This window comes from Pseudophryne corroboree, chromosome 9 (assembly GCF_028390025.1).
Source record: "Pseudophryne corroboree isolate aPseCor3 chromosome 9, aPseCor3.hap2, whole genome shotgun sequence".
Lineage (NCBI taxonomy): Eukaryota > Metazoa > Chordata > Amphibia > Anura > Myobatrachidae > Pseudophryne > Pseudophryne corroboree.
Window position 1 is genome coordinate 176,031,379 of NC_086452.1, and position 13,983 is coordinate 176,045,361.

The window sequence follows — 13,983 nt, forward strand, 5'->3', positions numbered from 1 at the left end:
TCAGGCTGTGCCATGGGATCTCATGTAGCTACGATGTATGCTAAAGCGTACATGATGTTGATTAAATGGAACCTATTTTTTAACCGTGAAGTTAGAGATCGGATCTTTTTCTATAAGAGATACATTAAACCAACAGACAGGAACACATTACTATGGGCTGACAGCTACCACCCTCAGGCTACCATTAATGGTTTACCCTTTTCACAGTTACTTAGGGTTAAGAGAATCACAAGTGATACGAATCCCCTTAAGGGGGATCTGTATATAATGGTTACAAAATTCAGAAGTAGGGGGTATAAAGACAGCACATTGAAGGTAGCAAGGAATAAAGTAGAATGTACTCCACGTGCTTTGACTTTAAAAAAGAAGGAGAATACAGGGAACAGTGATGTATTTAATTGGGTACACAAATATGACACAGCACATCAGAAAATACGGGAGGTGACGACAAATCTGTAATACAGAGTGAAATAAAGAGCCTTAAGCAAACAAAAATTAGGCACTGTTACAGGAGGGGAAAATGTGAGAGACTGGGTTGTACATACTGACATCACTAAACAAATGAAAGAGATGAAGATTAAGACCAGAAAAGTGTTGGGGTGCCATAAATGTACGGGCTGCATGACATGCAGCCACATGATAGTGGATAAATACTTCCTTCATCCACATACTGGTCGTAAATTTGAAATTAGGCATTACCTGCTCTAGTACATATGTGATATATTTAATCAAGAATCCTTGCAGTTTGTGTTTGTGGGTAAACCCATACGTTCATTTAAAGAATGTATGGCTCTCCACAGATCAGCAATCCGAGCTGCATATAATGAGAAAGGGTCAGACCAGCTAACTGATAGGCACGTTGTTGAAGCCAGACACAGTATCTCTAGTTTTAGACACATGGTTATAGATCACATTGTGGATGATGGTAGAAGAGGAGACCGTTATAAAAGGTTGTTACAATGTGAGGCTAAATGGATACATCTTTTGGATACAGTAAAATCAAGAGGTCTAAATGACCAATTAAATTTAAGTGTCTTTTTATAATTCTACTTGTCATAACTTATAGGTGTTATCAAAAGAAGTTATTATACATGTTCCTAGGTATATATAAGTATGAAGGTAATAGGGGATTTGTACAATAAGATACTTGTAGCTATCTCACTTACATGCTGGTCCTCTTCATTCATAATGTTTTTAACCTAATAGTATGTGTATTATGTCACTGTTTTGTATTCTGTGTCTCCCCTCATGGCAACATGAGCAGGCGGAAGTGGAGGACGGCATTGGGGAACACCCAGAAGTCTTACACTTGCGGCTGGCGGCGTGCTGTGGTGCCCGGGCCTGGCGCAGATGGAGACGATATTTAAGGTAATTATTGTTTGTCATTTTTTGCATCTTTGTGCTGCTTGACAAAGGGTGATTAAAGCCTGAAACGTTGCAGGAATGCAGTGGTCATGAGTTTTTATTGAAAAGCCCGGTGAGTGCCTTATCTTTGGGAGACATGTGACTTTACTATAAAGAGCACCTCGGCAGCTGCTGAAAGGAGGGGGAGTGCCTGCTGTTCGCTTGAGATTTATATTATTATATATTTTTTTTTTCCCAGTATGCAACTTAATAGAGTTTTTGTTTTCCAAATCCTTGTTTCAACTGTCCAACTGTGTCTCAAACATGCAAAGCAGTTAATGTTGCAATAACAGTCAAAAGCAGTGTGCTCATTGTTCTTGATATGCCATTGCCTGAATTGCCTGTTTTTGGTGTTGGAGGTGGTGGTGGTGGCAAGAACAGTGCTGCCCATACCAAGTTAGATGGTTCTGACTTCTGATTGCTCTTGTCTATAGCAACCAATTTGAAATAAAAGACTGTCCCATTTTGAATAGTAATATGATCTGGAGTAAAGCTGAACTGTTCTCTGGAGCCGGCTGACAGTGGTGTAAGACTGGAGATATTGATAGCTGTGCCATTTTCAAAGTTGTCTAACACCTGGCTGTTGAAAGCCATTCGTAAATCATAACTTGAAGCTGTAATTGAAAAATATAACACAAAATGGTCAGTAGTTCACTAAAATCTACTTTCCTTCCCACATTCACCTCCCCACACATGACGAGATGAGGTCGCTCAGGACAAGAGGCTGGATCATTTCTGGCCTGTCATTGCGGCTCAAGGGTTACTGTACTAATAGGAGACTGGTGGTAAACTTTCCAATGCACTACCTACCCTATCATCTGATCAGTTGTAATGCGGCTGTGCTAGTTTTGGTACCAAACACTGGGATATTGGGCACAGCATGGCTAACACACATCAGAGTTACAATCATTCTACCCAAATTATGAATGATTTCAGAAAGAGAGCAAATCTCTTTTTTTTTTTTACATATTATGGCCAGGGACGGTTTTCAGAATGGAAATGGCCCAAGGGCAGGGCCGGTGCAAGGTCTCTCTGCACCCTAGGCAAAGCTTCAACCTGGTGCCCCCTAACCTGCAACCCCCCTGCAGGAGGTGCATCAGGGCTATGAGAAGCAGCTGTGAGAGCGCCCCTCAGGAGCCATAGTTACATCCGCCTGCTATGTGCCTTCACATGACTTGATGTTACACGTGTTGGCACAGAGGAAGCACTGAGGCACCATGTGGTACAGCCTGATAGTGGTGGCTGCACCTGATTAGACCTACAGCAGCTGCCACCACAGTGTAAAAGGAGGAGGCTGCATACAGAGACATCATTCAGTGTTTTGCTAGATGAATTCAGTGGCGCCCTCCAGGGGCTGGCGCCCCTAGGCAGCCGCCTAAAGCTGCCTAATGGTAGAGCCGGCCCTGCCCAAGGGACCAAGATACCCTCTTGGGCCCTCTCCAGGTTCCATTGTACGTGCCATCTTGTTATACTGTAGCATTAATACTTTTACAGTCTCAGGTGCTTAAATAAATATTAGCATTTTAAAATTCACCAGTAGGCTATTAGAGTTTTTTTTGTTCACTGGAACTCTAGTTTAAAATAGATCCTGCTGGAAGGAGGATCCCAACTTTTTGACCCGGCCCACTATGCACTGCAGGAAAGCACTGCAGACTCACAGCCTCCCCAGTTCACACCCAGAGCACGTGAAACAGTAAGTGAGATGCTGGTGGGAGGTGGGATGGTGCACGATGTGTTGTTGCTTACCACCTGTTCTAGAGATCAATTCCCCTAACAATCCCTTGGTCCGTTCTCTCCGTCCGGCTTAAAAAAAGCTCTGAGAACACTACAGTCCAGTTACTGCTCTTTGGTGGTAAGTGTAGATGCATGTGCAGTCTGAATACACACAATATATACCTGGAAATGGGCGTATTCTACAGCAGATCCAGTATCTTTATCTAGATGTTCTGTCCCTAGTTACAGATTCCTGAAGGGGGCACCTTTAAAGCTCACACAAAAGAACATTGTTCCACTTAGGGAAATAATTATATTTAGTACATACCATTTCCTTGATCCAGGTCTTCGCCAGTTGCTGTCCAAAACAACATGACTTTCTGGCCTTCAATAACTGCCACCAAGTCAGTGATTTTACTAGGCTTAAAGACATCCATTTTATTTTCTGGCACATCTGATATGCTAAAGGCACCTCCTGTAGATGTGCGACTGAAATCTCCAAAATTCTGAGTTTCAGAGGTAGGTTTTGGCTTTGGTGGGTTGCTGATTATAGTACCTAGTAAGAGAAATGAGTTAATTGTGATTGTTTTTTATTTATTTTTTTATCTTTTTTCCTACTTTAGAAGATGAAGTGTGGTAGAACATATAACCTGAAGCATGTAAAAGTAGTAAAAGGCTAATCCCCTAAAAAATACAAATGTTGATTCACTGTTTTCATTTGTTATATAGGGAGCCCTGAAGTCCATTCCGAAGCTAGAAATGTCTACTGTCTTGTAAGATGGTCATTGTTTTTCTTTCTAATTAGCCCCAGTTTAGATATAAATGTTATATGTAAATGATGCTCTTTTTTTAGTGTTTAGATTTTATTTCCAACAAAAAAAGATTTTAAACAAAAAAAGATTTATTATCAATCTGAATCAGTATAAGGACCGTGTATAAAAATAAGAATTTACTTACCGATAATTCTATTTCTCGTAGTCCGTAGTGGATGCTGGGGACTCCGTAAGGACCATGGGGAATAGCGGCTCCGCAGGAGACTGGGCACATCTAAAGAAAGCTTTAGGACTATCTGGTGTGCACTGGCTCCTCCCCCTATGACCCTCCTCCAAGCCTCAGTTAGGATACTGTGCCCGGACGAGCGTACACAATAAGGAAGGATTTTGAATCCCGGGTAAGACTCATACCAGCCACACCAATCATACCGTACAACTTGTGATCTGAACCCAGTTAACAGCATGATAACATAGGAGCCTCTAGAAAAGATGGCTCACTACAGCAATAACCCGATTTTTTGGTAACAATAACTATGTACCAGTATTGCAGACAATCCGCACTTGGGATGGGCGCCCAGCATCCACTACGGACTACGAGAAATAGAATTATCGGTAAGTAAATTCTTATTTTCTCTAACGTCCTAAGTGGATGCTGGGGACTCCGTAAGGACCATGGGGATTATACCAAAGCTCCCAAATACCTGGGCGGGAGAGTGCGGATGACTCTGCAGCACCAAATGAGAGAACTCCAGGTCCTCCTCAGCCAGGGTATCAATTTTGTAGAATTTTACAAACGTATTTGCTCCTGACCAAGTAGCTGCTCGGCAAAGTTGTAAAGCCGAGACCCCTCGGGCAGCTGCCCAAGATGAGCCCCCTTCCTTGTGGAGTGGGCATTTACAGATTTTTGGCTGTGGCAGGTCTGCCACAGAATGTGCAAGCTGAATTGTACTACAAATCCAACGAGCAATAGTCTGCTTAGAAGCAGGAGCACCCAGCTTGTTGGGTGCATACAGGATAAACAGCGAGTCAGTTTTCCTGACTCCAGCCGTCCTGGAAACATATATTTTCAGGGCCCTGACAACGTCTAGCAACTTGGAGTCCTCCAAGTCCCTAGTAGCCGCAGGCACCACAATAGGTTGGTTCAGGTGAAAACGCTGAAACCACCTTAGGGAGAAACTGAGGACGAGTCCTCAATTCCGCCCTGTCCGAATGGAAAATCAGATAAGGGCTTTTACAGGATAAAGCCGCCAATTCTGACACGCGCCTGGCCCAGGCCAGGGCCAACAGCATGACCACTTTCCATGTGAGATATTTTAACTCCACAGATTTAAGTGGTTCAAACCAATGTGACTTTTGGAACCCAAAAACTACATTGAGATCCCAAAGTGCCACTGGAGGCACAAAAGGAGGCTGTATATGCAGTACCCCTTTTACAAACGTCTGAACTTCAGGGACTGAAGCTAGTTCTTTTTGGAAGAAAATTGACAGGGCCGAAATTTGAACCTTAATGGACCCCAATTTCAGGCCCATAGACACTCCTCTTTGCAGGAAATGTAGGAATCGACCCAGTTGAATTTCCTCCGTCGGGCCTTACTGGCCTCGCACCACGCAACATATTTTCGCCAAATGCGGTGATAATGTTTTGCGGTTACATCCTTCCTGGCTTTGATCAGGATAGGGATGACTTCATCCGGAATGCCTTTTTTCCTTCAGGATCCGGCGTTCAAAACCGCCATGCCGTCAAACGCAGCCGCGGTAAGTCTTGGAACAGACAGGGTCCTTGCTGGAGCAGGTCCCTTCTTAGAGGTAGAGGCCACGGATCCTCCGTGAGCATCTCTTGAAGTTCCGGTTACCAAGTCCTTCTTGGCCAATCCGGAGCCACGAATATAGTGCTTACTCCTCTCCATCTTATCAATCTCAGTACCTTGGGTATGAGAGGCAGAGGAGGGAACACATAATCTGACTGGTACACCCACGGTGTTACCAGAGCGTCTACAGCTATTGCCTGAGGGTCCCTTGACCTGGCGCAATACCTGTCGAGTTTTTCCCAACGGTTTATAATCATGTGGACGACTTCTGGGTGAAGTCCCCACTCTCCCGGGTGGAGGTCATGCTGAGGAAGTCTGCTTCCCAGTTGTCCACTCCCGGAATGAATACTGCTGACAGTGCTATCACATGATTTTCCGCCCAGCGAAGAATCCTTGCAGCTTCTGCCATTGCCCTCCTGCTTCTTGTGTCACCCTGTATGTTTACGTGGGTGACTGCCGTGATGTTGTCCTACTGGATCAACACCGGCTGACCTTGAAGCAGAGGTCTTGCTAAGCTTAGAGCATTGTAAATGTCCCTTAGCTTCAGGATATTTATGTGAAGTGATGTCTCCAGGCTTGACCATAAGCCCTGGATATTCCTTCCCTGTGTGACTGCTCTCCAGCCTCGCAGGCTGGCATCCGTGGTCACCAGGACCCAGTCCTGAATGCCTAATCTGCGGCCCTCTGGAAGATGAGCACTCTGCAACCACCACAGGAGGGACACCCTTGTCCTTGGTGACAGGGTTATCCGCTGATGCATCTGAAGATGCGACCCGGACCATTTGTCCAGCAGGTCCCACTGGAAAATTCTTGCGTGGAATCTGTCGAATGGGATTGCTTCGTAGGAAGCCACCATTTTACCCAGAACCCTTGTGCACTGATGCACTGAGACTTGGCTCGGTTTTAGGAGGTTCCTGACTAGCTCGGATAACTCCCTGGCTTTCTCCTCCGGGAGAAACACCTTTTTCTGGACTGTGTCCAGGATCATCCCTAGGAACAGAAGACACGTCGTCGGAACCAGCTGCGATTTTGGAATATTGAAAATCCAATCGTGCTGCCGCAACACTACCTGAGATAGTGCTACACCGACCTCCAACTGTTCCCTGGATCTTACCCTTATCAGGGAATTGTCCAAGTAAGGGATAACTAACATTCCCTTCCTTCGAAGGAATATCATCATTTCGGCCATTACCTTGGTAAAGACCCGGGGTGCCGTGGACCATCCATACGGCAGCGTCTGAACTGATAGTGACAGTTCTGTACCATAAACCTGAGGTACCCTTGGTGAGAAGGGTAAATTTTGACATGAAGGTAAGCATCCTTGATGTCCCGAGACATCATGTAGTCCCCTTCTTCCAGGTTCGCAATCACTGCTCTGAGTGACTCAATCTTGAATTTGAACCTCTGTATGTAAGTGTTCAAAGATTTTAGATTTAGAATCGGTCTCACCGAGCCGTCCGGCTTCGGTACCACAACAGTGTGGAATAATACCCCGTTCCCTGTTGCAGGAGGGGTATCTTGATTATCACCTGCTGGGAATACAGCTTGTGAATGGCTTCCAAAACTGTCTCCCTGTCAGAAGGAGACATCGGTAAAGCCGACTTTAGGAAACGGCGAGGGGGAGACGTCTCGAATTCTAATTTGTACCCCTGAGATATCACCTGAAGGATCCAGGGGTCTACTTGCGAGTGAGCCCACTGCGCGCTAAAATTCATTGAGACGGGCCCCCCACCGTGCCTGATTCTGCTTGTAAAGCCCCCGCGTATACTGAGGGCTTGGCAGAGGCGGGAGAGGGTTTCTGTTCCTGGGAACTGGCTGATTTCTGCAGCCTTTTTCCTCTCCCTCTGTCACGGGGCAGAAATGAGGAACCTTTTTCCCGCTTGTCCACGAAAAGACTGCGCCTGATAATACGGCGTCTTCTCATGTTGAGAGGCGACCTGGGGTACAAACGTGGATTTCCCAGCTGTTGCCGTGGCCACCAGGTCTGAAAGACCGACCCCAAATAACTCCTCCCCTTAATAAAGCAATACTTCCAAATGCCGTTTGGAATACGCATCACCTGACCACTGACGTGTCCATAACCCTCTACTGGTAGAAATGGACAACGCACTTAGACTTGATGCCAGTCGGCAAATATTCCGCTGTGCATCACGCATATATAGAAATGCATCTTTTAAATGCTCTATAGGCAAAAATATACTGTCCCTATCTAGGGTATCAATATTTTCAGTCAGGGAATCCGACCACGCCAACCCAGCACTGCACATCCAGGCTGAGGCGATTGCTGGTCGCAGTATAACACCAGTATGTGTGTAAATACCTTTTAGGATACCCTCCTGCTTTCTATCAGCAGGATCCTTAAGGGCGGCCATCTCAGGCGAGGGTAGAGCCCTTACAAGCGTGTGAGCGCTTTATCCACCCTAGGGGGTGTTTCCCAACGCACCCTAACCTCTGGCGGGAAAGGATATAATGCCAATAACATTTTAGAAATTATCAGTTGTTATCGGGGGAAACCCACGCATCATCACACACCTCATTTGATTTCTCAGATTCAGGAAAACTACAGGTAGTTTTTCCTCACCGAACATAATACCCCTTTTTGGTGGTACTCGTATTATCAGAAATGTGTAAAACATTTTTCATTGCCTCAATCATGTAACTTGTGGCCCTACTGGAAGTCACATTTGTCTCTTCACCGTCGACACTGGAGTCAGTATCCGTGTCGGCATCTATATCTGCCATCTGAGGTAACGGGCGCTTTAGAGCCCCTGACGGCCTATGAGACGTCTGGACAGGCACAAGCGGAGTAGCCGGCTGTCTCATGTCAACCACTGTCTTTTATACAGAGCTGACACTGTCACGTAATTTCTTCCAACAGTTCATCCACTCAGGTGTCGACCCCCTAGGGGGTGACATCACTATTACAGGCAATCTGCTCCGTCTCCACATCATTTTTCTCCTCATACATGTCGACACAAAAGTACCGACATACAGCACACACACAGGGAATGCTCTGATAGAGGACAGGACCCCACTAGCCCTTTGGGGAGACAGAGGGAGAGTTTGCCAGCACACACCAGAGCGCTATATATATACAGGGATAACCTTATATAAGTGTTTTTCCCCTTATAGCTGCTGTATAGTTAATACTGCACCTAATTAGTGCCCCCCTCTCTTTTTTAACCCTTTCTGTAGTGTAGTGACTGCAGGGGAGAGCCAGGGAGCTTCCCTCCAACGGAGCTGTGAGGGAAAATGGCGCCAGTGTGCTGAGGAGATAGGCTCCGCCCCCTTATCGGCGGCCTTATCTCCTGTTTTTCTATGTATTCTGGCAGGGGTTAAATGCATCCATATAGCTCAGGAGCTATATGTGATGCATTTTTTTTGCCATCTAAGGTGTTTTTATTGCGTCTCAGGGCGCTCCCCCCCAGCGCCCTGCACCCTCAGTGACCGAAGTGTGAAGTGTGCTGAGAGCAATGGCGCACAGCTGCAGTGCTGTGCGCTACCTTGTTGAAGACAGGACGTCTTCTGCCGCCGATTTTCCGGACCTCTTCTGCCTTCTGGCTCTGTAAGGGGGCCGGCGGCGCGGCTCTGGGACCCATCCAAGCTGGGCCTGTGATCGTCCCTCTGGAGCTAATGTCCAGTAGCCTAAGAAGCCCAATCCACTCTGCACGCAGGTGAGTTCGCTTCTTCTCCCCTTAGTCCCTCGATGCAGTGAGCCTGTTGCCAGCAGGTCTCACTGAAAATAAAAAACCTAAACTAAAACTTTCACTAAGAAGCTCAGGAGAGCCCCTAGTGTGCACCCTTCTCGTTCGGGCACAGAGATCTAACTGAGGCTTGGAGGAGGGTCATAGGGGGAGGAGCCAGTGCACACCAGATAGTCCTAAAGCTTTCTTTAGATGTGCCCAGTCTCCTGCGGAGCCGCTATTCCCCATGGTCCTTACGGAGTCCCCAGCATCCACTTAGGACGTTAGAGAAATAATGACACATCACTTGATATCACTAAACAACCAACACGATTATTACACAAGATACAGGTTGAGTCTCCCTTATCCAAAATGCTTGGGACCAGAAGTATTTTGGATATCGGATTTTTCCGTATTTTGGAATAATCGCATACCATAATGAGATATCATGGCAATGGGACCCAAGTCTAAGCACAGAATGCATTTATGTTTCATATACACATTATACACACAGCCTGAAGATAATTTTAGCAAATATTTTTAATAACTATGTGCATTAGACAAAGTGTGTGTACATTTACACAATTCATTTATGTTTCATATACACCTTATACACACAGCCTGAAGGTCATTTAATACAATATTTTTAATAACTTTGTGTATTAAACAAAGTTTGTGTACATTGAGCCATCAGAAAAAAAAGGTTTCACTATCTCACTCTCACTCAAAAAATTCCGTATTTTGGAATACTCCGTATTTCGGAATATTTGGATATGGGATACTCAACCTGTATAAAAAATGCCAAATTTTACCAGATTTTTTAGTATAGAGAAAAGAAACAAAAAGAAAATTCTATTATAAAGAACAGAATCAAGATAGAGTGAATTAAAACAACAAAATAATTGAGATAGAAAATAGAGAAGAGATTAAAAACAAGATGTTGTTTTCTATGTTTATATAGTTACAAAAGTAAGACACCATTTAGACTAAAATGACACTTTTCTATGGATTGTGGATAAACTTTTTGGACATGCCTAGTAAGCTTAGTGTATGCATCATTCCAGAACTTTTTTGCTTATTGGGAAACAAAACTTTTTGGGCTTGATTCTGAGCTGAGACCAAGGGGTAAATTTACTAAGATGGGAGTTCTATTTAAGATAGGATGTTCCCATAGCAACCAATCAGATTTCAGGTATTATCTTCTAGAAGGTGCTAGATAAATGAGAAGTAGATTCTGATTGGTTGCTATGGGCAACATCCCATCTTAAATAGAACTCCCATCTTAGTAAATTTACCCCCAAGTAACTGTGCAGCTTGGCAAAACCATGTTGGACTGCAGATGGGGCAGATTTAGCTTTGGGACGGCCATGTACAAACACAAATCTAAACTGCAGTGCAAAAATAAAGCTGTCCAGTATTTGAGGGCTTTATGTAAAAGCAACCAGTATTTACCATGCATTACAAAAAAGAAAATGCATTTGTAGAGATGAGCGCCTGAAATTTTTCGGGTTTTGTGTTTTGGTTTTGGGTTCGGTTCCGCGGCCGTGTTTTGGGTTCGAACGCGTTTTGGCAAAACCTCACCGAATTATTTTTGTCGGATTCGGGTGTGTTTTGGATTCGGGTGTTTTTTTCCAAAAACACTAAAAAACAGCTTAAATCATAGAATTTGGGGGTCATTTTGATCCCAAAGTATTATTAACCTCAAAAACCATAATTTACACTCATTTTCAGTCTATTCTGAATACCTCACACCTCACAATATTATTTTTAGTCCTAAAATTTGCACCGAGGTCGCTGTGTGAGTAAGATAAGCGACCCTAGTGGCCGACACAAACACCGGGCCCATCTAGGAGTGGCACTGCAGTGTCACGCAGGATGTCCCTTCCAAAAAACCCTCCCCAAACAGCACATGACGCAAAGAAAAAAAGAGGCGCAATGAGGTAGCTGTGTGAGTAAGATTAGCGACCCTAGTGGCCGACACAAACACCGGGCCCATCTAGGAGTGGCACTGCAGTGTCACGCAGGATGGCCCTTCCAAAAAACCCTCCCCAAACAGCACATGACGCAAAGAAAAAAAGAGGCGCAATGAGGTAGCTGTGTGAGTAAGATTAGCGACCCTAGTGGCCGACACAAACACCGGGCCCATCTAGGAGTGGCACTGCAGTGTCACGCAGGATGGCCCTTCCAAAAAACCCTCCCCAAACAGCACATGACGCAAAGAAAAAAAGAGGCGCAATGAGGTAGCTGTGTGAGTAAGATTAGCGACCCTAGTGGCCGACACAAACACCGGGCCCATCTAGGAGTGGCACTGCAGTGTCACGCAGGATGTCCCTTCCAAAAAACCCTCCCCAAACAGCACATGACGCAAAGAAAAAAAGAGGCTTTTTACTGATATTTGGTGTTTTGGATTTGACATGCTCTGTACTATGACATTGGGCATCGGCCTTGGCAGACGACGTTGCTGGCATTTCATCGTCTCGGCCATGACTAGTGGCAGCAGCTTCAGCACGAGGTGGAAGTGGATCTTGATCTTTCCCTAATTTTGGAACCTCAACATTTTTGTTCTCCATATTTTAATAGGCACAACTAAAAGACACCTCAGGTAAACAATGGAGATGGATGGATTGGATACTAGTATACAATTATGGACGGGCTGCCGAGTGCCGACACAGAGGTAGCCACAGCCGTGAACTACCGCACTGTACTGTGTCTGCTGCTAATATATAGACTGGTTGATAAAGAGATAGTATACTCGTAACTAGTATGTATGTATAAAGAAAGAAAAAAAAACCACGGTTAGGTCACTGGTATATACAATTATGGACGGGCTGCCGAGTGCCGACACAGAGGTAGCCACAGCCGTGAACTACCGCACTGTACTGTGTCTGCTGCTAATATATAGACTGGTTGATAAAGAGATAGTATACTCGTAACTAGTATGTATGTATAAAGAAAGAAAAAAAAACCACGGTTAGGTCACTGGTATATACAATTATGGACGGGCTGCGGAGTGCCGACACAGAGGTAGCCACAGCCGTGAACTACCGCACTGTACTGTGTCTGCTGCTAATATATAGACTGGTTGATAAAGAGATAGTATACTCGTAACTAGTATGTATGTATAAAGAAAGAAAAAAAAACCACGGTTAGGTGGTATATACAATTATGGACGGGCTGCCGAGTGCCGACACAGAGGTAGCCACAGCCGTGAACTACCGCACTGTACTGTGTCTGCTGCTAATATATAGACTGGTTGATAAAGAGATAGTATACTCGTAACTAGTATGTATGTATAAAGAAAGAAAAAAAAACCACGGTTAGGTCACTGGTATATACAATTATGGACGGGCTGCCGAGTGCCGACACAGAGGTAGCCACAGCCGTGAACTACCGCACTGTACTGTGTCTGCTGCTAATATATAGACTGGTTGATAAAGAGATAGTATACTCGTAACTAGTATGTATGTATAAAGAAAGAAAAAAAAACCACGGTTAGGTCACTGGTATATACAATTATGGACGGGCTGCCGAGTGCCGACACAGAGGTAGCCACAGCCGTGAACTACCGCACTGTACTGTGTCTGCTGCTAATATATAGACTGGTTGATAAAGAGATAGTATACTCGTAACTAGTATGTATGTATAAAGAAAGAAAAAAAAACCACGGTTAGGTCACTGGTATATACAATTATGGACGGGCTGCGGAGTGCCGACACAGAGGTAGCCACAGCCGTGAACTACCGCACTGTACTGTGTCTGCTGCTAATATATAGACTGGTTGATAAAGAGATAGTATACTCGTAACTAGTATGTATGTATAAAGAAAGAAAAAAAAACCACGGTTAGGTGGTATATACAATTATGGACGGGCTGCCGAGTGCCGACACAGAGGTAGCCACAGCCGTGAACTACCGCACTGTACTGTGTCTGCTGCTAATATATAGACTGGTTGATAAAGAGATAGTATACTCGTAACTAGTATGTATGTATAAAGAAAGAAAAAAAAACCACGGTTAGGTCACTGGTATATACAATTATGGACGGGCTGCCGAGTGCCGACACAGAGGTAGCCACAGCCGTGAACTACCGCACTGTACTGTGTCTGCTGCTAATATATAGACTGGTTGATAAAGAGATAGTATACTCGTAACTAGTATGTATGTATAAAGAAAGAAAAAAAAACCACGGTTAGGTCACTGGTATATACAATTATGGACGGGCTGCCGAGTGCCGACACAGAGGTAGCCACAGCCGTGAACTACCGCACTGTACTGTGTCTGCTGCTAATATATAGACTGGTTGATAAAGAGATAGTATACTCGTAACTAGTATGTATGTATAAAGAAAGAAAAAAAAAACCACGGTTAGGTCACTGGTATATACAATTATGGACGGGCTGCCGAGTGCCGACACAGAGGTAGCCACAGCCGTGAACTACCGCACTGTACTGTGTCTGCTGCTAATATATAGACTGGTTGATAAAGAGATAGTATACTCGTAACTAGTATGTATGTATAAAGAAAGAAAAAAAAACCACGGTTAGGTCACTGGTATATACAATTATGGACGGGCTGCGGAGTGCCGACACAGAGGTAGCCACAG

At 44.7% G+C, this 13,983-nt stretch overlaps 1 protein-coding gene across 1 annotated transcript in view; it reads right to left on the reverse strand.

Annotated features, from left to right (window-relative positions):
* Window positions 1-426: 426 nt before the first annotated feature.
* Window positions 427-13,983, reverse strand: part of LOC134957797 (calcium-activated chloride channel regulator 1-like) — a 141,387-nt gene continuing 127,830 nt past the window's right edge. Inside the window, exons 13-14 of the mRNA XM_063939965.1 lie at window positions 3,446-3,673; window positions 427-2,018 (exon numbers count right to left, since the gene is read on the reverse strand). Coding sequence (XP_063796035.1) covers window positions 1,663-2,018; window positions 3,446-3,673 — 584 coding nt within the window. The 3' untranslated portion in view covers window positions 427-1,662. The remainder of the gene's footprint in view (window positions 2,019-3,445; window positions 3,674-13,983) is intronic.